Source organism: Solea senegalensis, linkage group LG13 (assembly GCF_019176455.1).
Source record: "Solea senegalensis isolate Sse05_10M linkage group LG13, IFAPA_SoseM_1, whole genome shotgun sequence".
Lineage (NCBI taxonomy): Eukaryota > Metazoa > Chordata > Actinopteri > Pleuronectiformes > Soleidae > Solea > Solea senegalensis.
Genome location: NC_058033.1, coordinates 1,989,801 through 2,017,663, shown reverse-complemented (window position 1 = coordinate 2,017,663; position 27,863 = coordinate 1,989,801). Strand labels below are relative to the sequence as shown.

Genomic DNA, 27,863 nt, shown 5'->3' with positions numbered 1-27,863 from the left:
GAGCAGTCCCAGCAGTGTGCATTAGCTTATATGAATATTTTCTTAATGTCATGTTGCACATCTTGATTGTAGGATATGTACCTGCCAGAAGTGAAAATTCCCTCACTGATGTGACAGCTAAGACTGTATACAGGTTAAAGAAACTGCCACCGTGATGCAAAACCTAAATGACAGCCTCTACACACTGTGTCAAGTTTCACATTATTTAGCTGATGTCATATATTTTGACTGGCATGAATCTTGTCTGTCTTTGTTACAACTACTGACACTTATATTAATAGTATGCAGTGTAGTGTCCATCATCAGAATACCAAACAAGCTTAACTCCTGACACCCCACACTCCCATGGTTACTCTATTTACAGCTATTTGTCATATAAAGATGTGACCAGGCTCAGACAAAGACTCCCGGGCTGTGACTGCTGCATGTGAAGCACTTAATGTGACCCTGTCTATCATATATTCACACCAAGTAAAGCCAAATAAGAACAAGCCTATATGCCCCACAAGGATAAACCTGTTAAGATTAAAATCCCTTTCGTATTTATAACAGTTTAAACTGATCTAGTGCTTTGCTCTCCAAAATGAAAATGTTTGGTTTGGCATCAAGAACAGTTTTTCAAGTGTAGTTCAGAATTTGGTAAGGCACTGATTCACGGCGCCAGAAATAAATGCTGGGACATTGATACTACACGCTGCGTTTAATGTTTATATCTGTGTAATCACAGCCATAAACATGATGATAACACAGCTGATGTCAATAGAAAAAGAGTATTACAGAAGGCAAATCTAAACCCTGCAGTAGCTTTCTGTGCACTTGAAGGAGCTGTTAAGCACTTACTGCTGCGGGAGATAGAGCTTTGGCTGACTTTGTTGGCCAGACAGAGCAGTGGTGATAATGGTCTACTGGCCTCTCCCAGATCCTGTTACACTGCTGGGGACACACATTCTGCTCTGTAGTTAGCAGCAGTCCTTACTACTGTGAGCTCAGACAGTAACAATTCTGTTTGCTTCTTCCTTTTGTCAGAAAATAAATGTTTGATGGAAAAAAAATGCCTCTGGAGGAAATAAACACAGTGGTAGTGATTCTACTTTCTACCTTGGTACATTAAAATCCGCCGTCCAAACTACAAGGCGAGTGTCAACATACAACTGTTGTTAATGTATAATAACAAGAATGAACTGTCATTCACATGCACGTGATTACCATGTGTGTCTCAGCTCATAACAGTGGCTGCAACTGTCTGGACAATCCATCATTGTTAACTATCCACTGCGAAATCACTGTCTCCCTCTCAGTTGATTGTGATTAAGCCTATGGCTGTACTGGCTCATAGTTGTTTGTAAAGTATTATATAACCAGCACATGAGCACAGCTCTGAGCTCATTTACCCCTTTTACACCCTGATCCCCTGACCAGTTGCTCCTGGCTGTTCCTGGGTCAAGGCATGGGGTTATGGCTTTGGAATAGCTTACTATTTATAGTTAAATGTTCTGCTTCCATAGACGTATTTAAGCAAACTTCATGAATAAATTTGACTTCAATTCACTTGTCAAAGCCTCTTCAAGGCACTCTGCTCCATGTGTGAAATCTAGCAATGCTACAACCCAAAAGTTTGCGAACACTTCCTGCTCGTCTATGTGTGACAATGTGAGAGCCTCTACAACCACCTGCTACACCCAGTCCTGAATCAACAAGCTGTAGTACGTGTTATTATGTCTTGTTTGTCAAACACAACAAAACAATGACCAGTACATGGCAGACACCGACTGGGTGAGTTAAGGATATCTGCATAATCGCATCACAGTCTGCACATTCTGCCCACCTACAGAGTAACCAGCAGCTGTGCCTGCCTCTCTTCTTATTTCCATTAAATAAAGGACAAAAAAACGTCCGCTCCAGAGAACACAACAATTGTATCGTATAGCTGGATATGTTTTAGACAGATATCTGTTTGGTTGTCAAAGAGACAAAGACAATTTGTCTGTCAGACACGCGCTGTAAGCAGCACGGTGTAAGAGATACTAATCACATTTTTCCTCTTGCCCGTTCTGCTGAGAACAATTTAGGCAGAAACACAGAGAACAGAACAAGACTTAAATGATGCCCTTTGCGGTGTGTAAAGAGGCAGAATGATGTACAGTACAAGTGTAAAGTGGACATTTTCTGAACAGTGCTGTACAAGTTAGTCAGACAGCAAGGAGTTTAGCAGCAACAGAAGATGTTATTGCTGTTTAGATGGAGGTGAGGAGAGGGAACATGTTGTGCGGGAACAAGCTAATCTGCTGATTTAATAAAGAGACAATATTAATGGCTGCTTTGGAACAGTGGGGCTTGCTAAAGGAACTGTGGGCTTTAACAAATGCGCAACAGTACGCCTATTCAAGTTAAGAACATGCAGCGATGTCAGTGTGGGCTCAGACTCGGTTTCCTTTATGTGAAATGTAGTATTTAGGTTATATAGATGTGCATGAATTCAGCTAATCATACCTTTGTCACGCAATACTTAAAATTACAGTTGGCTTTTGTCCAGCAAGTATTTTCTTTAGATATTATTTAATTCTTACTACTAAATAATGTTTTATAGAGTAAAAAACAACACAAAATAATCTTTATCCATATGGTAAAAGCAGTAGGCGCCAGTAAAAACATAATGGTTTTGATACTGTAACACACAACAAGTAACAGGGATCCGGATTCAGAAGCGACGGCATATTGTTTATTATCCTCACGTCCCCCTGTACTCTGCATTGATAGGAGAAATTCTCTGGGTATTTGAGAGGATATGAAGTGGGATGATTATCGGTGCTGTGCTTTGCTCACCAGGCCTGAGAGTGTGATTTGTTTCTGGAGTCACCCGTCAAAAAGTGGTTGGCTATTGTCATTTTGACAAGCGGCCAATCTAATCAGCCTGAATGATGATGGGGTGGACACGTGCTAATTAGCACCGGCAGCATAGAACAAAGAGACACTGCTTTTGTTGTACCTTGTCATTCTAGGCAGCGTATGTGTATTTCTGTGTTTCTGTGTGGGTTTTGCATCTATGAAGGTTTGCATTCACCATGTGTGAGTGTGTGCAATGCACAGTAGTGAGAGCTGCTCTTTATTTAATGTATTTGTATATGTGTGCGTGTGTGCGTGTGTGTGTGTGTGAATGTGCTTGCGTCTTCACAGGGATAATACATGAATCATTACTGGGTAGCTGGAGCCCGTGGGCAGGGTGGCATAAGTTTATCACAGGGCAGACAAATCGCCCACACACACGCACTGCGAGCCAGATTTGCAGCACAGCAGCCTTCTCCCAATCTTAATGACGTTCAAACACAAATTCCAATACTGCTTTAAAGGCAGTATAAAGTAACTCGAGCTGCTGCACAAAAAAGAGCTGAGAAGAGGCCAGCCAAGCCAGCCTTTTTCATCTGGAGACCATTCTAGCCAATCTCCGAGCAGTGATTGTACCGGAGTCTGATATTGTTCAGTCGACACGCACGACTCTTGAGTGGCACAGTGAAGGTACCACTGCAGCTTGAGTCCAGTATCTCATCTTGTCTTGGTAAGTGTGCCGCAACTTCAATGAACAAATAATGGCAGTTGGGAATTTGAATCAAAGCAGAAGGAGAAAGCGTGTACTGTAAATATAAAACAAACAGTGTGGAATGATGCTCTTTGGATCCATGTACTCACCTGCAGCCCAGAACAGAGAACATAGAATATTGATCAGTTTCATTGATTTCCATGGGAAGGCACTAATTGTAACTGATCTGCTTTAGTTGTTACTTTGCCATGAAAGCCACAAAGTATTTTGAGTAGGGCTAAACAATATGTTGTTTTTAAATCAAATCACAAAGGCTGCTTTTAGAATGTTCAGTTTGATACCTGTTTTGTTTTTAAAGACTTTAATGTAGTCTTCAAGTCCCCTTTGTTGTAGTGTGTAACTTAAATATTTCACACAATGCTGATTCAGTCTATCAGCACCACACACGGCTCTCTGTTCCTCAATATAGCGGTGTTTAGCTCTCGTGACGCTCTGCAACATTCCCACGCTGCACACAGGACGTGATCTGTTTTACATCAAGACAGATGGAGGACACAGGTGGTGATGTTTCTACTCCCCACCCGTCCACCCCTGCACTGCCGCTGTACACACAAACACTACCTCAGTCAGGTCTGACAGTGCTTTGCTTTGACAAAGCCTGTTTTCAGATGGATGCGCCATACAAATAATGTCACATTGCTTCTGTTCACAAAGACCAAATCGAGGCAGAATAACAACACAAAGTTAATGTTATTCACTGCAGCTTTAAGCTTTTGTTAAAAAAAACCCTAACCTTATCCCAATAGCAATAAATCAGAAAAACACTATATAGTATAGATACTATGGATATTTTATGCCAACACGTTCAGCACTTATTTTCAAATACAGTATATTCTGGTCTCTGTAAAACCTTCATCATTCTGGCTAGATCCTCCAAATGTGTGAAGAAAAAGAGCCATGAAAAGTGTTGTCCACCCGCAGCAACTGTTGCCTGGTATTATCTGTACTTCTCACCTGACGTCTGCCTTTGAGTGGCGTCGGCCCAAATCGGGTCCAAAAGTCAGAGCAGTATGTCGCATCAAAGTATTCAAAAGTCATACTATAGTATGTCCTCCAAAATCAGTCAAAAAAGTCTTATGATAGTATGTCGCCCGAAATCGGTCCAAAACGTCATACTATAGTATGTCGTCCAAAATCGGTCCAAAAAGTCATACTATAGTATGTCCTCCAAAATCAGTCAAAAAAGTCATACTGTATTATGTCGTCCAAAATCGGTCCAAAAAGTCATACTATAGTATGTCGCCCAAAAATTCCAAAAAGTCATACCATAGTATCATCGTCCAAAAAAGTCATAGTATAGTATGTCGTCCAAAATCAGTCAAAAAAGTCATATGATAGTATGTCCTCCAAAATCAGTCAAAAAAGTCATACTATAGTATGTCGTCCAAAATCAGACAAAAAAGTCACACTACTGTATGTCGTCCAAAATCGGTCAAAAAAGTCATACTATAGTATGTCGTCCAAAATCGGTCCAAAAAGTCATACTATAATATGTCGTCCAAAATCAGTCCAAAAAGCCATACTATAGTATGTCGTCCAAAATCCATCCAAAAAGTCATACTATAATATGTCTTCCGAAATTGGTCAAAAAAGTCATAGTATAGTATGTTGTTCAAAATTGGTCAAAAAAGTCATGCTATAGTATGTTATCCAATATCAGCCAAAAAAGATGTGCTATAGTGGTCGTCAATAAATCTGTCAAAAAAGTCATAGTATAGTACAGGGTTTCTCACTCCTGGTCCTGCATGTTTTAGATGTTTCCCTGCTCAAACACACCTTCCAATGGTCAGCTCGTCAGGAAGCTCTGCTGAAGCCTGATAACGACCCATTTATTTGAGTCAGGTGTGTTGGAGCGGGGAAACATCTAAAACATGCAGGTCAGTGGCTCTCCAGGACCAGGAGTGAGAAACCTTGGTATAGTATGTCGTTTAAAATCGGTCAAAAAAGTCAGACCATAGTATGTCTTCCAAAATCAATCAGAAAAGACATACTTTAGGGTGTCCAATTTACCTAATCCCCATGTTGCATGTTTTCAGACTGTGGGAGGAAGCCGGAGAAAACCCACACACACACGGAGAGAATATGCAAACAGGACCTTGTTCTAGCCGGGGCTTGAACCCAGTTCTTCTCACTGCAAAGCTAGGCCTCTCTTTCCATCAGCCACAAGATGATGCCGTCTTCTGTCTCTCATATGAGCAGGGCAGTATGTGGTCACTACAGCTGGAGGGGATGACGGAGTGATCCAACCAAGAAACCTCGAGCCACAACTGAGCAAAAAGTCAGTGCACAATGTACTTTCGCTCAGTGTTATTGTGGTTGCCAATTTTTTGTTGTCCTGAAGACATTAAAGCTCTTTATGTTTTTGTCCCTCTCATTACATCCTCCTGTTCTCTCAAGACTCCCTTTGCTAAAAATAATAACACAAAAACATTAAAAAGTGATTAAAGAGACACAGTATAGTTGTTACAAACACATTCCACTACAGTAGACAACTGGGATTTTCTCTTTAACTTATTAGGAGGATTTATTGTGCATCATTTTAATGTAGTCTGGACCACCACTGTGTACTGCATGTGCATTTATTCCCCTGAAGGAACAATAGGATATTTCCACACTTTTCTCATAATTGCAGTGCTTGGCTGTATGCATTATTTACATGGATTGATAGGATTCTGGTAATTATTTAAAAGTGTATCCCTTTTTTGTAAAGCAAACACAATACATGCCTTGTTTAGGAAACAAGTATTATCAGCCATTCAAAAGCCCACTTGAGCAGAAGATTCTGACGACAGCCAATGCTTTCTGGGTTAATTTGTTGGTTTGTTGGTTTTAATTTATTAATGAATGAAAAAAACAAAACAAACGCCTTTGTGCTGGCAACAGCAATGACCAGAGCTGCTGATTTTGGTTAGTCTGTCCATCCTATATAATATAGACTGTCTGCTTATCCTACCGGTCACTTCTCTTCTCTTTCAATTGGACTTTTTTTATCTTAAAGCTGCAGAAACACTGCAGTTCAATTCAATTATTATTATTATTCCACCTTGTGACAGGAAAATTGACATATTCTCACTTTGGAGTGATAAGAGGAAGGCTTTAAAAATACTGTGTTATAATCTAAAATTTGTTTTCAAACTCTTGTATTATTCCACCTATGTGGCATCTTGTAATTGTTTTTTTCTTTTTATATTAAAATGATTCCATTCCAGTTGTGACACTTTTGTTTTGTATACTTCTTCAGACATGTGTGGTGTCTCACAAGGTTCAAATGTTGGCCTCATTTAATTTGAACTATCAGGCTGCAGTCTATTTTTAGTATGCTCACACTTGGTGCAGTTTTAAGGAAATCTCACTTTTGGAGATTTAATTGAATGCTTTCATGTTCAGTCATTCTGTCGTGAAGTGGACAAGGCTCCTGACTCGTATCAAGAAGTGATACCAAACCTTTCTCTGTACTGTCTTCACTGGATACTGGCAATAATTTTAGGCAGCAGCAAACATAACTGAATCCCCATCGGATCCTCAGCTCAGTCGTTCCTCGCCATTTCACTCTCCTGGTGAAAAGTCCAAAGGTGACCTTTTTTATGGATCAGTGGAGCACTTAACCTTCACTCACAGGTGGAGGTCTATTTTCATTTTTAAATCCCGTCTTAGGACCCATGTAGGTGCACTGAGGACCTTTAAATTATTAATATGAACTTCACACTGAAAAATATCTGGCTTTTAAATGTTCAGCTGTGTTCACCTTCAGCAGTTCGGGAAGGCTTTTCTGCCGCCAGGAACTAATTAGTTTTCTTAAGGACACTACAAAAAAAACAATGCATGAAAATCAATGTTTCTGACAAACATTGACCCATCTCAGGGCCTAATATTCATTGTTATGAATTCTACTTGAAATGTTTTTTACGGAAATTGTTTTTTTTTTTTTGATAAAATAAAAAAAACAGCAGAGTTGTGTAAACATACTAGCCTTTAAAGGGTTCAAATAAAATAAACAATAAACATTAATATTTGATGGGTATATTTCAGGCTAAAGTAGTTTTAAAATATGAATATATAATGTTTTTACAGCAGTTTTGTGGAAGGTGCCATTTTCTGCCGCTGGGAACAAATTAGTATGTTTTTTTAAAGGAACACTTAAGGGTTAAGGCTAAGAAAAGGTAAAGTCTCTTCTTCATACTGCCAACATATTTTCTTTGAACATACTGCGCATGAAGAGTCTGCTTACTCATGGGTTGTCTCGCTTATGTTACATGCCACCACCACCCATTCCTCCTCCTGAGGAGAATTTGGCCTCAAATAATTGTGAACATTGTCGTTATAGAAATGGCATTGCATGGAGACTTTTCTATGACAGGCCCTGAACTCTGGAATAGTCTGCCAGACCATATAATAATAGCAAGCTTTAAGCTTTAATAGTTCCAAGTCTTTGTCAACAACCTATACTCACTACATAACATTCAAGCACTTCCCATGGTTTGTAGATAAGTTAAAATATCAACGTTTTCCATGAAAAGATCTGTGTGTCGGGAAATATTCAAAACAAAGTACTTGAATTCACATTTTAGTTTATGCATAATATGCTAACACTCCAACACGGTCAGAAAACATATAAAACAACATGTTTCATTGACCTGTTTGTATTATTGACCTGCCACCAATGAAGGCATACATTGAAAGACAGATGAATTGTACATGTACATGCTGATACATGAAAAACAAAACCACTACCGGACACCTTGGGAATAACAGTGTTGTTGTTATATGCAAAAACAAAAAACACCTTAAATAAGGTATCCAGTATCAGTTGGTTTTTTTTAATTGGGATTTGGAACAAATTGATTCAAGCTTATTGACATCAATATTTATCATGTTCATCTATCTGGGATGAAAAGCTTTACAGGAAAACCCCTAACTTTACTGCTGCAGGCATCTGAACCTCACCGGCCGTCCTGTGACATTGTCCGCAGTTGAGTGGTTCAACCATCAATCACAAGCACGTAACTTAACATGTGAGTACACAACAAAAGCATTCCCACATACATCAATCTCAACCCCCTCCCCCCCCGTTGTTTTGTCTTCAAGACACACTTCTTACTCACGGGTGAACTGGACGACAGGAGAACATCACATTATCAATCACTTGTGCTGTAAGTACTGTATATTCTCGTAACTGGAAACTTCTGTGCAAGGGCAGAGTGAAAAATGTCCCTCGGAAAAAAAAGCAAGACGCATCCACCAACCACGGAGCACAACAGTCACTCCTGCAGGCTTGAACGCAGCGCTTATCTCGGGGAAAACCAGGTTAAAAGCACACAATCGTAACACCTGAACAAAAAAAAGGGGAGGTTTAGCAGCTGCACGGAACATTCATTCAAGTTTGTATTGAAATGTCCTTGCTAGTGCCATCTGTGGTTTGAATGGAGCTGTACAGCTCTTTGTCAAATTAAATTGTCAAGAACTCCTTGGCCTCCTCAAATGAATATAAACTGAAGAGGTTCTAAATAGATATTTTTTTATTTTATTTATCCAGCCACCTCACTACATCTCATTAGGAGATTGAAACCTTTTAATAACTAGGTGATAAATATGATTAAAGAGCATGTTTGAGTCAAAAGCTAAAGTTCAACACAAGGTTACATTGATGGTGTTTATCATTTGTTTACTGTTTGTTATCAATAAACCATCAATAAATAAAAAAAAAGGAAAATAAAAAAGCTTTCGGTACAGGTCTCTCATCAAAGTTCTGCCCTCACGACCCGGAGAACACGTACTGCCTGAAGCCGATTGGAGGAGAGAGAGACACACACAGACTACATCTGGTCTGCAACGCCTGGTCTGAAAAGTAAAACAAACAACAACTTAACATTATCATAATGAAAAAGACAGATTCAAAATTCAAATGTTGGGTCTGTAACTGACCCCGAAAAGAAAAATGATGGTCTCAAATATGAATTAAAGCACTATAAGCTGTTTTTGTGCCGTTTGAAAGCACTGCTAAAAAAAAAAAATATCAATCAGTGTTCGTGGCAGCATAGTGCATAATCTTTGTTTGCATTACCACAAATTAGCAATAATAAAAAATTATCTGATTAAAAAAAAGTCAAAATTAATACTGATATGAATGAAAAACAAATGCCAAATCTATATTTATAGTAGCTATAATTGTTTGTTTTTTTTAGTTCAGCTTGCAGGAACTTATTCACCAGTAGTATTTGTAGAGATATGGTGAACACAATAAGAGATTTGTAATAAATTAGCGATACAGAACATGTAACGTGACTTTGTGACAACCCCGCAGGCCTCAATTGCATAAAAGTCCACCGTTCAACCAAGAAACCTCGAGGACCACTGTGGCTGCCTGAGAAACATACTGCAAAGGCTAGTTTGTTTAAATTAGAACATACAGTAGGTACATGCTATACAGTTATATAAGTCACCACTTTAAAAAGCCAGAATATGATCAGAAAGTCTTTTTTTTTACAGCTTTTCACGTTAACAGCACCTCTTTAGTGAGAGTGGCAAGTTGTTAATTAGACCACAAATGACGAGACATTTGACTGACGCCCTCCGCGCGACCTGTAAGTACTAAGTGACGCAAATGCCAACGTGTGGAGCCTTCGAATCTCAGATGTTTGCCGTGAATATGCCATGGAGCTGCTATGACACTGGGATTAGGCAATTTGCCGTTTGATTTGGGGGGGGAGAAGATAAAAAACAATAGTGCAGGAATCGTCTGTACACGTCTGTACATTTTCTACACACACACACACACACACACAAAAAAAAGAAGAATTGGATGCACTATGATGTAGGACATTGCCTGAGAAATCAACTGTTTTATCGTAAATGATCTGTTATTCTGTTTTGCATACAACTGTAAAAATACAGTAAAATTCGACAATCACGTTGCATTTTTTTTTTTCACCTTTTTTTTTTTGCCGTTTACTTAAAAAAAGCTTAATGGTATTGTACAGATATTGACCAGGACGTGACACAGTAGTAATAATAATAATAATCTGAATGTACACTTCAATACTGGGCAATAAACAGTCAACTATCAACAGTTACATGTATATTTTTTATATCTTTTTTTTTTTTCTTCATTTTCCCTTTTCACATACAAAAAAGGTTTTTGGGAGGGGGCAGGGGGGGCACAAGTCAGTACTTCAACTTTCATCAAATTAGTGCATGATTCAAACGTTTCCCCTTCTTCTGGAGCAAGCCGACACAGAACAGACTCCCCCTGCCAAAGCCAGAAATAATGACAATAAAAAAAAACAAAAACAAATTGGGATAATTAAACGTGAACCAGTGGTGCTCTCGGATTTCCCCGTTTCTTCCAATAGACTAATTCAGAAGAAGAAATGATAGACTAATAGTCTGTTCTTGCTGTTCAATGTTGCGAGGTTGAAGGTTGTCACTTTTTCCCACATCAGAACTTCATCTGGTGGAGCAAGGTTACGATCAGCAGGAGACATGTGGAGCAATGGGACAACGCCGACGCCCCGTTCACGTCGTGGATCGCTCCCGGACCTGGGCGGAGAAAGACACAACAGATACTGTGCTTTAGTGCTCCAACGAGCGCAGCAACTCGGCAGGTCCCATTTTGAAGGCTCCTCCTTCAAATGTGTAAGAAATGTGTGGCTCAAGTCCTGGGAGGTCATAAAAAAAATGAGGAAAAATATGAATTGTTGCAAATGTTATCCGACACAGAAGGTGTAGTGTCACCCAACAGTTTTTGGGTGATGTCAGAGTACGATCTGTGCTGATCCAGGCTGGCTTATCCCAGAATTTATTATATTATGTCAGCAGACATGATTTTAACCCTTTGACTCAATGTCCGTCTGGCCATTTCTTTTTTTTTTTGCTTATTTTAACAATAAAGGGCCACAAAATGTCCTTTGAGCAGGTGCTTTCGCCCGTAGCGATTTACAATTTACTGCATGTTAAACAAGCGAATTAACAGTTTAAAGTCAAGAAAAACGAGAAATAAAAACCACTGTACTGTAGTTGTACATGAGTAAGAGATGTTTTGCAGATCGATTTCTCCGAAGGTGACATTCTCTGGTTTGGAACGCAGCGACAACAAACCGTGAATAACTGTGATTCATATGCACACGTGAGCTTATTTCCTCGGGAGCCCAACATTCATGCTGCAATCGCCATGGAAACGAACGAATGTTAGAAATGAAAAAAAAAAAAAGAAGGTAAATCTGTGCATCACATCGAGTGGGGGATTTTTTTTTTTTTATGTGCACAGACGCTCGCCTGCGAAGAAGCAATCACGAGAGGTTGTCCGTCCGAGATGACACGGCGACGACTCAAAACATAAATAACGCGTTTCACATCTCGCGGCCAGCGCATCTTCTTACCGTATAGGATTATGCTGGCGTTAGTGATTCCCATGGTGTTCATGGCGACACACGTGTAGTTCCCATAGTCTTCTTCCGAGACGTTGAAAAAGATGAGCATGGAATGTTTACCTTGGTTCTCGATCTTAACCCCGTTTAGACCGCTGAAGAGCCTGTGAGAAGGACGAGAATTACATTTAACGGTTAAGCTGGTGAAGAGAAAAGAAGAAAAAAAAAAGCTGTTGCTTCCGTTAGCGCTTTATAAAATCCTTATGTTACAATGTCAGAAAATACACTCACAGCAGCTTCTCAGCAGTTTCTCATCCCGGGGCCATAACTCAAAAACAGCTATTGACATAATTGTACATTTGTGATCTTCATAGTTCAGTGCACGGCAACCTTCCCTCTGTTTCACTCGTTACTTTCCCTCAGTTCCTCCGCCACCGTTTCATTGCCTTTTTTCCCCCCCCCGTGTTTGTGGACGCCAGTCGTTTATTTTATCAGCGTCCTCCATCAATTTATTCTTGAGGACCGGGTTCTGTCTTTCGGGGGCCTGGCGAGCAATGTGCCTGTCACCGTCAGGGATCATTTAACGGCGCAGCAGAGCCTGTGTTTATATCAGCTCGCCAGCTCTGGGACTGCTCATAAACATCTTTCCAGTCTCCAGCCAGCCTTCAGCTAAAAGAGGCTGCGTCGAAAACGGAACCGAGAATATTCTCCTCACCTCCGAGCCAAACACCACACTGTCACAGAGCACTTTTTTTATGATCATATCTGCACTCCGCACTTTTTTTTGCTTATGTAAATATATAATTATCTGAAAAAACAACATCAAAGCAGTAAAAATGTTGTTATTACATCAAAAAGCAAAAATATAATAATAATCCAACCTGGTTTATTCCAACTGCTGAACAACTGGGGTTTTTTTGAGCAGCAGAATTCACTTCTGAATCTTTTTGTGGGTGCTTTTTCATGTTTTCATGTATATATACAGTATACACTCCAATATAGAGCTGTAATCGGTGAATAGTCTCCTCAGCATCCACTTTCGCATCTTTTTCTCACGCCAATCGCACTTACCGCGCAAGCCCGAGCGCATGCCGCCGGGTCCCGTCGAGATCTTCAGCTCTACTCCACTGTCTTTGCAACTTTCTGACTTTTGACATAAAACAAACTTCCTGTGTGCGATCGCAAGGACGTTGCCAGGTGACACGAGGACTTGACACACCACAAAGTTGAGTTTTAAAGCTGCTGTATGTGTTATATCCTCTCTTGGTTCACGTCCTGTCTAAGTTTAACCCCTCCCTCCAGCGTATGTCACATCATGAACGTTTGGTGACCGCTTCTTGGCCGAGTTCCGGCTCCTGAGTGGACAAAGTGTTGTGGGACGCTGGAAGTTTCTCCTCGATTTAGATTTACTGTCAGAGCCTTGAGACTGGGAGACACCTTTTTATTATTGATTTTAACGCAAGGGTTTTACTGATACCAATTCCATACCATTAAGCGGTCAATGAACCATCTTTCCTAATGTTGCAAAAGCCTATAGAAGTGATGCAGCTCAGACGAGAGAGACTTGCCTGCGGTCTTCTTTGTACCACTCAAAATCTGCCCGCGGGACAGCGGAGGCTTCACATTGCAGGACGCCTCTTTGTCCGACTGGAATACCCGTACTTCTTGCCTTAGATATGAACGGCGGATCTATAAAACAAAGTGAAATAACCTTTTAATAGCATTACATACAGAAATTTGCTATTGCTGTATCATAATGTATACATTAAAATCAATCTATAACATTTCCTTTGACTGTGACAGCAGTTGCCTATCATTAAGGACTGTATACAGTACAAGAGTACAATAATGTATGATAAAAAAGGATACAATAATGAGTTTTAGTATGATCTAAAGTCATCAAATTTCATGTGGAGCACAAAGATTTCCCTTCTGGAAGAAATTAGCCGCACGATTGTAATTAAAATGGCTTCAGAGCAGGATTTCTCCAGAATCTTCACACAGTCAACAGTTTATGTGAGCCCATGTGTCACTGCAATGTGTTCCCTCCAATAGTTTGACCAATGCGAACGGCGACTCGCGTGGGCCCTTACAGTTGACGGTGACTTGCACTGTCCTAACATCGGGACTGGAGATCTCATTGGAGGCGATGCACTCGTACGATCCCGACTGCTCTTTGGTGACGGCTGTCAGCTCCAGATTTTCCCCCTCTGTCACAAATTTATGGGTGCCTGTGGAGAGAGAACAAAAAAAGCTTGTCAAACCAGCTCTTCTCTGGAGTCGTCAGTGAAGTGTATTTTGTCCGAATGAGAGGGACTAAACAAAACAAAAATGCCATTTCACACATTTCCTTTAAAGTAGCCATTCTCTTGTTAGATCCTCCATGCCTGGTAATAATATATATTACCAACATACCCAGTTAGTAATTCATTCCGGCTCAGTTTATTGCCTCCACCACCAATTCCCCAAAAGTGATTGGACTAATTAATGATAGGATAAAGTGCTGGGGGATTATGGAAAGTTTCCCACCGCAGGAACTTTCCACTGGAACAAGTGACTTTACTAGGGTCTATATTGAAGTTTTAATGTGTGTTTGCACCCATTCTATTCGCAAAAAATCATCATATTTTTCTTCATATATAAAGGCCAACACACAGCACGAGTTGTCTAGTTTGTCTGTATGTGCTCATCAAGACGGAAGTGCTCAGGACCTTAGAACACTGAGCATTTTAGGCTGCTTTTTTTCTATATTGAGACATTTCAGCACAACCTACAGGCAATCTGATGATGTGATTCTTTGTTTTCCATGTTCACCAGCTATAATGAAACACACCTGTGCAAAAAGTGCTAAAATCTTTTATAATCCAGATTGAATGTGTGATATTTAGAAACAAGTCACATTTCAAAGTTCGCTGAGCTCGTTTTTACGAACCAAAATAAAAGAAATATCGCACAAATATCACTACTCCCCTTTTTTTAAAAAAAAGAAATATAAAATGAATCATAACTTTGACTTAACAACACAAAAATATGCATTTTGTAAACCCTGAATGATGTGACCTATAAACACACACCCCAGGATGTCCATATAAGGACTTGTGTATTATTCCCACTGCAAATTCTGCCAGCGGCACGTTAGCACGGGTTAAGGCATAGTAAATCTGACTGCAGTGGGCGTGGATTGGGGATTTCCTGTTTCCAAATGTTCTCAGAATGCAGACAGGCCACAGTGTACAGGATTATTAAAAAAAAAAAAAAAGGTAACAGAAGAAATTGAATCTATTGCATGGAAACAAGCCTACTTAAGTAACACCACAAATTACCCCCTGACACTGGGGATGTTAAAACCATGTTCTTTTAACAGATATCTCAGCGTGGGTGGGGTGGGGGCTGGATAAGAACACTAATCCCAATCAGTAGAAATGTCAATCCAGCAATAGCTCTCCACATTAGCATAATGTCATTGGGTTTTTCCAAATCCTCGGCTGTTGCAGCTGGGGATTCTCGGTAAAGGTTGTGGGCTATAGGGATAATCACATAACAAGGAAAAGTGCTAACACTGGTAATTGCCTAATGTAGTTACTCGTTACGATGGCTATGTTCACAATGTGGGTGACAAAGTGCTGTTCAGTTACTTATACGGTGTGACTGTTTAAATGATCGACAACGGCGGAAGGTGGTGTGTTTTTTAAATTCTTAATGTTCATTTTCTAGCACACAGGTTTATTCTACAGATTTGGGGAACTTTTAATGATGTACATTTTAGTCAAATATTATAGCTCTGAGGGTATGATATGATAAAAGTTATTTTTTTGGGGGTTAAACCAGAAGCTAAAAGGCACATGTGTGTAATATTTAATGGCATCTAGTGGTAAACCAGTTTAACACCCTTCCAAGCACTCAGCAGCCCTCTTTGTTGTGTCAGAAAATGTTTTCCTGGTCTTTTCTTTGTAGATTCTCTTAAGTCTGTCCCTGGATTCTGGAGGAATCACAAGCACCAGTGGTGTCAAACTGACAGACTGTGACAGCTGACAGTGAGGTGATAGAAAATAGACAGAATGCTGGTTGTAATTATCACATGATTAAAATTAAATCACATATAAGTAAGCTTATTTAGTGTTTTGATAACAGTTGTCCATGCTATTATTTACCTCATTTTTGATCAATTATTTAACTCTGTTTTTGATATTAATAGATTTTGCATCATAAGTACATTATTATTGGGAATTTTACATTCATGCCATGTCAAAACAAGCCCTTTTACTTAGAAATTCTGTGACCTATCATCATGAATATCTTTATTGTGATATGATGATGCGATATTATATATAATAATACAAATACCGGCCCCCTCTTGACCAGACTTATTGGCCCCAAGGTCATTTGACTCTGACACCCTGCACAATCCCATTCAGCTCTCCAATAATTCACCTCGTCATTACAATCCGTTATTATTTATTCATTAATATATCTTCAGCTGTAAGAATCCACTCCTCAAGGTCACTGGTTCGAGATGACAAGTGTATTGCTTAAGTTCCTGAAATCAATGACTGTTTTTTTTTGTTATGTCACATTTTGCTCCCATTTTCTATTTATAACTATGGAACAGAATCAGAATCAGACTAAGTCGCTGGCTTCAGTCACAACAAATAAAGTCAGCTCCTCGTATGTAGATTTACGATTCAATCAACTCTTTGCACGTTCCAATTTCATCCACTGCTGTGGCAGGACGTGTGCACGCGTGTGTGCTCGTGCACGTCGTATTGTTAAAACAATAATATCAACTATTGTTGGGCAGAAAACACAGCAGAGGTGACAAGAAGTGAAGTTTACATAAAGAATCAGATAATAACCACACATTGTAACAAACTGAATATGATAATATGAATGTCAAGCTATTACCCATACAAATGAATATAAAGAGGCCATAATTTTACTCTGGATGAATGAAAAAACACACACACACACAAAAAAACATTAGCACAGCATCAGTGCCAGTACAGCGTGACTGGATGACTAATGAGAGAGTCATTAAAGTACCGGGTGGCAGCCGGCACAAATGAGCATCTAAAAGCACTCGGCGGAGCACCTCAGCAATATTAGCCATTAGCTTAAGGAGCTCTGCTGCCTCGACGTCACTCTGTGCAGCCATTGTAGAAAGATTACTATAATCCATTTACAAGCATTGCAACAGAAAACACCAGCTATTATAGTCGAGAAAAAAGAAACTTGGTCCTGAGACAAATCAAGCAGCGGGAGAAGTGTATTAGAATTTCAAAGGACAGTTTGTTAAAAAAGCTGTTAGTTGAGGCTGACAGGCATCAATTTATATTTCACAATAAATGTTTGTTTTTGTTTTTTTTTTTATTTTGTAGAATGCATGGTCTCCAGCTGGCAAGACAAATTATGGAGTGAGCCCATGTTTTACTTCCAGTTTATTTGCAAACAGATTTTCGTATTTTCACCAAATAATCATAACCAGGCTAGGACTTGCAGGCACCAACATATGTGAGTTCAAGTGAGTACATAGGGCCAGAACTGCATTGCATTTTCACTGGCTAACGTGGGCTAGCTGTCTACTTGCTCATACTCCGGTTGTTTTTGCTTTTCCTTTGGCGATAGTTCCTGGTGCCTTTTTTAGTACCTGCTCTGTCACATCAAAAGACTCCGGCCACTGAGTGTCGTCACTGAAAGAGTCACGGAATCAAACTAAACGATGCCAAGCTGTAGATTGGTTAAAATATTTCTAAATAAATAAATAATAAAAAAAATAAATAATTTAAATCCTGAAAACATTAATCTCCAACATTTATCTCCAAACCGAGTAGAGTATAATTGAAAAGTGCGATGTGGTGACGCGGTTTGTACGCAAGACAAGGAGGCTTTTTCTCTGATTTACCATGAATGAAGGTCTTAACTAGTTTTATGTCTTTGTTTGTCCATGTCCATTTTGTGGGCATCAACATTTCCATCATGGTCTCATTTAAAGTCAATTAGACATGTTGTATTATAAAGCATGTGTTGTACTGGGTACTATGTGATTGACAGCCAACACCATGTAGTATAGGTGAATGCACCTCATTGTTTAAACTCATTCACCGACACCTTTTTGGACAAAAAGCAAATGGAAAGGCAAACAGATAAGGCCGACTTCAAGTGTGGAAGCACAAACAAACAAACAAACAACAGACAGACACTAAAGAGCCACTAAAAAAAGTATTATTCTGTCTGTATTTGTGAGTGTTCTGATGACACGAGTGACATATCCAGAGGTGCACATTCTAGAAGTAGATAATGGGTTAACGTGTTGAAACTTAAACCTGGTCCAGTCGCTTGGTTTCTATTGAACTTTTTTGGATGGATTTCGCCTCTGGAAATCCTGTCACTTTTTCCTCAACCACGCAAGGTTGACATTTTTAGGTTTAAGTGAAATGATAAATGAATAAGAATTATTCATAAGACTGCTTTGGGATTTTCTAAAGATATTTAAGGCCCCCATTAGGATAATTGTAGAGAGTTTGGTAGATCTATGACATTTTATCTAGCTAAAGGCTAGATTCCCATCAGCCCCGGCTGTACCTTCAATTTAGAGCTCCGGTAATTAGGACATTTCACAATTATAATAGGCTAAACTAAAATAAATGTATCAAATATTACCCATTAGTATACTGATACTGGCTATACCACTATTATACTTAAACTTTCTTTTTCCATTTCCAATTCTGCAAATGTTCCCATCACAGCCAGCAGTAACACATAATCCACACTGAAGGTTAGAAAACAGGAAGCATAATCACGCTTTCAAGTGTGTGTGTGATTCTGATGCCCACACATCTGACAAAACTGTGACTGCGGTCCGCTGTCCTCATTCGATCGTTACATTGCATATTTGTGGCCATAACGTGTAAATGTGGTGCAGTACATTATGCATCCAACAGTGTGGTTCTGTAGGCACAGTTTGCTCTGGCAACAAGAAGAAAAAAGTCAAATTTGGCACAGAGATACGAGCCGTGAGCTGGTATTGGCATTGTGTATAATTATATCTGTTTGTGCACTCACAAATCAAACACCACGTTAGCACATTTACACAGCCTATGTGGAATTCTGTCCATTAAGAGGCTACAGAGCAAGGACAGATATAACAAAAAAAAAAGGGACAAAAAAGAGAAACAACCTGTAATTACCATTAATTGTTGTGAAATTGCACTTGCCTCTATTTTCAAGCCTATTTTGAAAGAGTGTTGTTTTATTGGTAAGCACACTGAGGTGTGACAATTGCCAATATACGGACAGAGAACACAACACAGCAAGTCAACAAAAGGATTCGAAGTAATTACTTTAATCAACTATCAAAAGTATTTTTTGAGTTGTGTGAGAGTCAGCCAGGAACAGTATAATAAATGACAACTTCGACTTTGAATAAAACTTCACTTGTCACCGAAATAAATGTGTGCAATCAGAATGTGAATGACTCATAAATTGCATATCATTACACTTAAAGCTTTCATCCAGTGTTTGGGGTTTTAATGAGGAACGCGTTAAAGCTTTGAAAAGCTGAAAAGGAAAAAAAAACTAAACTAAAACAAAAACAAGTATATGCACAGTTATGCATATGTTCTCGAGGCTCTATGCGTCAACAAATTACATTTCTTTTGTAGCACAGAGAGAAACACAGCAGGTTTTTATCAAAAGGGAAAGATGTGTGGGAACTGTAGCTAAACTCATACTGACATTTGAAGTCAAACAAAATCATATTTATGGTGCCGTCGTTTTTGACCCACACACGTGAGCAGACTGCATCTTTCTCAGTGTTGGTCTCCCTTCAGCCTCCTTCAGTTCTTTGTTGACTTGTGCATGACGTTAGAAAGAATCGAATTAGTGTGTTCAGTCCGCCCCACACTAGAGTATAATTTCGGTCCTAATCTGGCCTTTCCAATTTTCCACTGACCTGAACAGATTATTTGGACAAAGACACGATTTTTAAAATGTAAGCATTAAACATGTTTGATATTTGAGCAGAACCCCGCCGTAACCGAGGAGGGCGAGTCGGGCTGCCCACAGTGCGACAAGGATGAATGTCAAGACCGTCTCCTGAGCCTGGTGGACGGTAGAGAAAGAGGACAGACTTGTGGAACAGTATGTGTCCCTGCAAGACGTATCACAACCGAACAATCCGCCTCTATGCCTGCAGTGAAATCATGCTCCCAAATCCCTGGAATCCTCCTCCCTGAAACCGTTTGATTAAAGTGTGTGGTCCTGCGTCTTGACTGGATCGAGTCTGTGCTTTCTCAGGATTAAAACATGATTGAAAAATGATTGGTCAATAAATTAATTGTGTCTGTGTCTCCCATGTTTTTAAAACCAAGTCGGATTTTAGGCTTTAATCAGACTTTTAATACACATGTAAATGTGTAAGTGAATATCAAAGTTGGACTAACAGATAATGCAGTATGGAGTCACATTAGGATTGTGTGTAAAACAGCACTCAGACTGGTCCGTGCACCCTAAGCATGCTCCACAGTTCCTATCTTAAAACTTTGACCTGGAAATAAGAAAGGAAATCTGGTCCATAGAGGAAGAAGAAGAACAAGAAGAAGACAACAGTGAGAAAAACATACAATGAATTGATTCCCCACGAGTGGTTGTATACTGAGACAAGGATAGTAATCCATGTAAAGCAAATAGTTAAGCTTGTTAAGGAATAATGCAATTTAAATCAAGGATGCATTAGCCTTTACCTCTGTATCCACCCTGTGGCTTCTGTCGGCAGTGAAATCATCAATAAATGACAGGGTGACTGTTACAGGAGAAGCAGTTTTAGTTTTTCTTGGGGGATCGCGTCCTGTTGCTCAAGTGGCGACCCATCGGAAATGCCGCCCACTGGTTTGTGAAATCCCATTTTGAAGCCTTGAATTTATTATTTTGGCCAGCGATGGCCATGTTGTTTATTTTTTAAACCAGACATAACTATATTTGGATGAGTGACAGGCTGCCTGAGTAACAGCTCCGCTTATATAGACGTCCACGGCACTTGCAACCTTTCCCGTATTGGAAGGTGCCAGCTGTCCATTATGTGGTATAAATGTCTCATCATGAGACCAAAAACTCTTCAGAAAAATGTTTATTGACAGTATAAAGTGAGGCTGATTTCTACTTATTTTGCAACTATAGGTGTCCCCACCTGATGGCCAATAATGAAGCTATAGGTTTCAGATACTTCCACACTGCCTTGAGTCGATGGTTGTACTGAATCATAAGACTTCCTGTTAATCAAATGTTGTCTCGATGATTAATCACAGGAACAACTGAAGAACGCCGTTGACTCCAAATCTTGACACTTTTCATCGATTAGACTCAGGTCATTTGCCATTTTCCACTTTCCTTGTGCACACACTTGACATCTTTAGGATGTACCAGACTGTTGGTTTTGTCAAAGCAACTATTTGCTATCTCTCTGACATACTTTCCCCCTATCCCTTTTAATACCACACAGTAATTACAGTATCCTCCTTCCTTGCATGATTTACTATTCTTAGTTTTCATAACGACAGATAAAAGGACCGTATCTCCCACACAGCTCTTTCTACAGTATATAGATGTGAACCTTCACATGAAGCCGAGATTTGGAACAAAGTATTAATTATTTATTCCATTATTTCATTTCATCTTTGGAAAACTGTCTAACTCGGGACTAAAAAGTGTCATAGTGTGATATCTGCTAATTGTCTGCATAATTTGGTAGAAGAAACAGAATACATAATTATGTGTGTGTGGTGCTGGTGGTGGTGAAGTTTGTTTTCCTCCAAAGAAGATGTGGGACAGGATGTGGGAATTGCCTGAGAAACACGCGTGTGCCTGTGCTACCATTAGCCAGCAGATAATTGTAATGTTTTTATCAACTACAATGCCATGTAGTTATTCTCCGAGCTAAATTCTGTACCCAGTAGAATGTACTTGAAACGGTCTACGGTCCTTTTGATGGTGAGACACTCCAGCTGCCCCCGCTGAGCACCGTGTCTCCCCCAGGACTGGTTTCCTGCTGACACCAGCCACCGGTCTTTTGTCTCCTCCCTCACCTTGCGGTCACATTTCACCAATGCCTCTGCCCGAGGCATCAGTCTGCGTGTTGAAGGGCACACTAAAGTTTGGCTGCATCTGCCATCGTCTTTATATTTTTTTGATGACCCTCTCGGATCACCTTCACTCTCCTTTTGCTAGTTCCCCCCCGAGGGTGATAACGCTTCTACAATATAGAGGCCAGGGCGGCCATATTCTCTGGATATGTCTGGTCTCAAAGGAGGTGGCCGGGTACAGGCAATCATCCTGCTGCCGTGTCCTTCTGCACCTGTACTGTACTCAATATCCCCAGATTACGCAAGTCAAATTTCTGTTTCTCATTTCTGGAACGGCAGCGTTTAAAAGCTTTCATTACATCAAATGTAGAGGTAAACACAAGAATGGTAATCACAGATGCACCAGTGTCAGAAAAGAAAAGAGGCTTTTCAATCATCAAAGACAGAAGACTCAGGCACCGGAGACCTTTGCTCTTCAACACAATATGTTCTAAAATAGACTTTAGAAACAACTCAAAAATAACCTAAATGGAAAATATCCATCTCAAAGAGATAAACATCCATTTTCTTGTCCACGGATAGCGACATGTTAGGCAGTTTTAATGTGAAACTGCAGATGTAAGACAGTGCTTAAAGGTACGGAATGCAGTTTTTATATTTTAACAACACCCCTTCACCCTCACTAGGCTCTAGGGCACTCCTATTGGTTGTTCTAATATAACCGCTACTCATACAGGTCTCTTGGGTGAAAAGATATACACTGCCAAGAAAGTTTGAAAAGGAAAGGGTCTGAGTTGGACAATAAATGCAATAAAAACACCTGTCATTATTGGCTGAGAGTTTTAGAGATGGAGAGATTGCCTCGGGTCATTTGTATTGAGTATTAAACGAGTCCGTCTGTCCATGTTTATCTGACAGAGAGGAGCTCAGGACAGAGAGCTCGACAATCAACTGCTTTGTTGGTGTTCTGGCCTACTGCAGCTTAAATGTGTACAGATTCTTAAAACCTGTGCATTAGCCCGCCCCTCCCATCCCTCATTCCCTCATGGCACGGTAATGTGACTAATATATCGCATGGGCTAGTGCAATCTCTCTCAAATGGTAGGTCATGACCCAAATGCAGGTCACTGAACGAAACTGAGTGGGACACAGATGTGCGCCAGACAAAATAAATGATACAATTTATCCTGCTATAGTTTGATGTTGCACTCACCAGCTCACCGTCTGCGCCCCGTAGTCTGTGCACTGCAAATTTCTCTCTGCTCAACCACAGTTTTGTGGCTGTGAAGCTGTCACTTCTTAACAAAACTCCATGCATCTAATTTCTTCATGGAAGGCACAATTTTCTTACAGCACTTTGACATTTATAACTGCAACCTACTTTGCGGCAGACCTCACGTAACTACAGCTGAAGGGAGAGAGACCTATATGCCGGACAAAGCGTGAGGGCCTATAGTGAAGACAAAGCAGTGAATCAAAGACATTTAATTATTATATCACTACTACATTTATATTTCAGAGAAGCAGGGTTAATTTTTAACCCTAAACTCTATCAAAAAGAAATCTAAATCTACTGACTGAGGCAGAAAAGGCTCTGCTGTCGTGTGTGTTTCTGCAACGTCAATCAAAAACTAGTCCCGCCCTTTCTGACAGCTCCTCCAATCATCATGCAGAAGCCCAGCCCATTCCGCACCCGCCCACTGCTCCATTGACCATTGAGAAAAGCTGAGGTTCTGTGTAAGTGACGTTTTTTGCCGCATTCGTCCAAAAAAACAACCTATTCTGTATCGTCCAATAGAGAACAGTCAAAGCTGAGCTTCAAGTGGTTTTAATGCGGAGGCTGCTACGGGAATACGGAAATTCCGTAAGACGATAAACTAAACAGCCGAGTCTGAACGAACAAGAGACGCGTTCTAATCGTGCTCTAGTGCAAGTTGAGTGAAAGCACAGTGAAATGTACATACAACAGTGTACATACAGAAAATAATGACGGTAAGTTGATCTTGAAATCAATCGGGTGTGGGAAAACATCGAAAAACTGCAGGACAGGGGTCCTAGAGAACTAGAGTTGGGAAACAATGTTCTAAAATAATGTTCCTTTTACTTTATTGATAATTCATGGACTTTGATTTTCAACATGAGAATTAATAAAACTGAAACATGTAAGAAAAGGGAGAAAAATAAGTCTTACTATAGCCTCCAATAATAGTTGATTTCAATGGTATTATTAAACAAGGGTTAACACTCATTTCATCTAGATTCAGAGAACTGGGGATAATTCCCTTAATTAAAGTTTGCTGCCGTACTAGCTTAGCTTCTACCATACTTACTACATACTACTGCCTTACTCCTGTCAGCCGAGATCTAAAGGTTTAACATTTATCAAGGTCTGACAAAACCGAAAAAAAAAAACTGGACTCGTAGCGACAATGAAGTTGAAGATATATCATCTGTAATGCAGAACTTTGTGTTATTTCCACAGCTGTGCTTTGTTTATCAGGAAAGGAAAAAAAAACCTGCAAGTGATTTATTTCGTTTGCAGTGTTTTAATAAAAGTGTCTGTGATATCTCGCGTATGGTCCTGTGTGGCACAACTGACATTTAGACATTTCATATAAAATACTGATATGTGTTTGTTGCCACTAATACCAGAGTATTAATTTAAGCCCTAAGATACACAGAGGCTATACAAATGTGCAATATAGAGTGTCTTATATCCTTCATTCGGCACAACCTATAAGCAATCTGACACATTTTCACCAACTATAACACACCTGAGCAAAAAGTACTCAAAGTTCTTTAAATTGGATTGGGAACTTGTGAAATTTGGGAATACGTCACAGTTCAAAAGGCTCCTTTTCATGAACAAAAACAGTCTATTTTGTGACTTCTGTACAATCATCGCTCCTAATTTAATCATAACTTTGACTCAACAACACATAAGACGACGTAAAATCCTGACCGACGAGAACACACACGCCGGGATGTCCATATAAGGAGTTGTGTATAATTCCCATGGTGATTTACCAAGGGTTAAGGCATTGTGTATTATACTGCACTATTATGTGAAATAAACTTTCAGAAAAAAATTGGGTCATGACTTAATGACTCAGGATAAATGTGGGTCCCAAGGCTGGATCATTTGAGGGGACTGTATTCCTGCCCATGTCCCATGAGGCTGTGACAATTACCATGCTGCTGCAGAGACGCTGTGATACCAACAGTCCCACAGGGGCTCCCCGTGTGTTATTGCTGTCGCCACAGTATTTTTGCTGCTTAATTGTTTCATGCAGTTGTCGCAGGTATACGTTCCTGCAAGGCAGCGTTCTTGTGTGAATCAAACTTGAAATCAAACACCTTAAAATTCCCCTTTGTTTGCCGTCTTGCTGGAGCTCAAACACCTGCAACCATCGAGTGATTTGTGTAAATTCTGGGATGAACATCAATTGAGATGCTTGTAAATAGAATGATTTGTGCTGGGATGCAAATGATTTGTGGGGGGTTTTTTTTCTGCTGCAAACTGCTACCATACCAGCACAAGGTTTGCCTATGGCGATAAATAAGTGAAATGAAAGCTGTGTTTAAAGAAATAAATGGAATAACTCAAGTGAAAAGCGTTTCTCTTTTTTATAAAACTCAAATGGGTAAAAAAAGTCATGTTTTTTAAAGATTGCAACATAAAAAGACACTGAAACTGTATGACATTTCTAATTTGCTTTGAAATCACACAGGGGCAGTGTGGCTGCCAAACAATTTAAAATGCAAACGCTTCCTTACTGCGCGTGCATTCAGTGTGGCCTGCGCCTTGTTGCGGCAGAAAACTCCCAGAGTAGACACACACCAGATTCAACAGATCAGCAATGCAGCTGTTGTGTGCAATAAGGCAGAAGATTCATTTAACCAAACACAACAACTCACCAAACAAAAACATGAGGAAGCATGTGTTCAAACTTTGTTTACCGTCTGAAGCCCAATGTGGACGGGAATAGTTTTACACAGGAATGTGGACTAGTGTAATTTTACCACAGGACAGCTGTAATATTAATGGCCAATTCGCAGGGGACAAGAAGTCTCAATAAAACGACCACAATTGGGAGGGGTAACAACTGGTACTAGGCCCAGGAACCCCTACTTGACCAGCTCCGTGAGTTCCTGCTGCAGGTGACCCACCAGACAAGGCAAAAGTTCAGTAACCAGGAGCCATGACACGCTCCTGTCGTGCTGCGCGTACTACGCTGCTTCTTGACAGGTGAAGACACACATCAACACAGTGCCTTGATCAATGCTTGAAAATCCATGGAAAACTGCTTGTGAACCAAAAAATGACGGAATATTTACCCACATTTAGTGCTCGTCTCACGGGATTAGTATTACTTGGGGTAATTGTACCCCAGATACACGGTAAAAGTCATCTTTACCTCTTTACTGACATCGTCCGGTAACGATTACCGACAAATAACATTAGGACGGGATACTCGAGCTCCCTTTGTCGACATTGAAATGTGTTTGAACAACAACTATCTGCCACACAACTTTTTGTTTCCAAAGTCAGGTAAAAGTGCCATTCTCCTTCCACTCCACCAGACAGATGGTAATTGAGTGAAGCTATGGTGGTTAATATTTAGGGTGCATGCTAAACGACCACTCGAGCTTTGAAGGGCATATGGCACAAGTCATACAGGAATTAAATGGCAGGCAGGAACAGAAGGCCGCCATCTTCTTCACCTTTTAAGCTGACAAAACAGCCTTTGCATAGTAGATTATGATGCACAGTGAACTGGTGGGAATGTGACAACTTTGCTAACTTTCAGTTTGCCAACTGGGAGCTCGTCAAGCCGGTACAGAGTGTTGTTAATGCCTGCACATTTATACACATCTCAGTCCAATAATTAAGATGGATGTTCGGCAGAAAGAGCATCGCTTTAAAACAACATGCTCATGCATTGTATAAGAACGGCTCACATTATGCCGCCGCCTGCTCAGTGTGACATACGCAGACTGATATAAATATTCTGACGCCAGCTGCTCAGTCTCAGTATGAAAGATGATGACTAGAGTTCAGGCAATGACAGAGCATAATATTAGAGCGCAAAGAAAGGCAACAGTCTGTGGCTCAGGCAGCCGGACACATCTACAAAACAACCCTCGGGCTGTTATTTGAAGAACAACCTCAGCAATACTAAATTTGTTGACCATTAAAAATCATCAAATGAATAAATTCTGGTGTTTTGGAAAATTCAGCCCTTTTCTCTCATTATTGTGGCAATAATACTTTCATTGAGTAGCAAAGAGACTCTTGCACACTGTCAAACTTGCAAGCCTGGTTTTATTGTGCAAAGTTTCTGTCCTAGACCTTCATCGGGATGAGCCTCCCAAGACTTTCGATATCCTAATAATAATATAAAACGCAGCCACCTGCTTCGTATTCCCTATAGATGTGACAGGAGTGAGCTCTGACAGCTGTTATTATATTAGAGTCCCCCTGTGCAAGGTATAAGCTTTGTTTGCTGGAGATTGCCACTGGTTTCTAAGACAACCACACTTTCTCACCATTATTTTAATGTTAATTACAATTCCTCTTAGTTTAGTATCCACATAGTAGGCTCTTCAGTGGGTACAGACATTATTAGAACTAGAATTAGTCATTTTTTTGCACACACACACTAATTAGAGATAGTGAATTTGACCTCTGTATTTAACTAGGGATGCACCTAAATAATCGAGGATCGAGTACAGTCTCGATGAAGTGCAGGGGATCCGAGTGAATGTCGCGAGGGCTTTGCAATGTTTTTTTCTCTTTTGCGCAAAGAGACGTTCCAGCATTTAATAGAT

The 27,863-nt window shown here is 40.0% G+C and overlaps 1 protein-coding gene across 1 annotated transcript in view; it reads right to left on the bottom strand.

Annotated features, from left to right (window-relative positions):
* Window positions 1-10,990: 10,990 nt before the first annotated feature.
* Window positions 10,991-27,863, bottom strand: part of LOC122779684 (opioid-binding protein/cell adhesion molecule homolog) — a 55,557-nt gene continuing 38,684 nt past the window's right edge. Inside the window, exons 3-6 of the mRNA XM_044042258.1 lie at window positions 14,052-14,189; window positions 13,527-13,647; window positions 11,971-12,122; window positions 10,991-11,131 (exon numbers count right to left, since the gene is read on the bottom strand). Coding sequence (XP_043898193.1) covers window positions 11,031-11,131; window positions 11,971-12,122; window positions 13,527-13,647; window positions 14,052-14,189 — 512 coding nt within the window. The 3' untranslated portion in view covers window positions 10,991-11,030. The remainder of the gene's footprint in view (window positions 11,132-11,970; window positions 12,123-13,526; window positions 13,648-14,051; window positions 14,190-27,863) is intronic.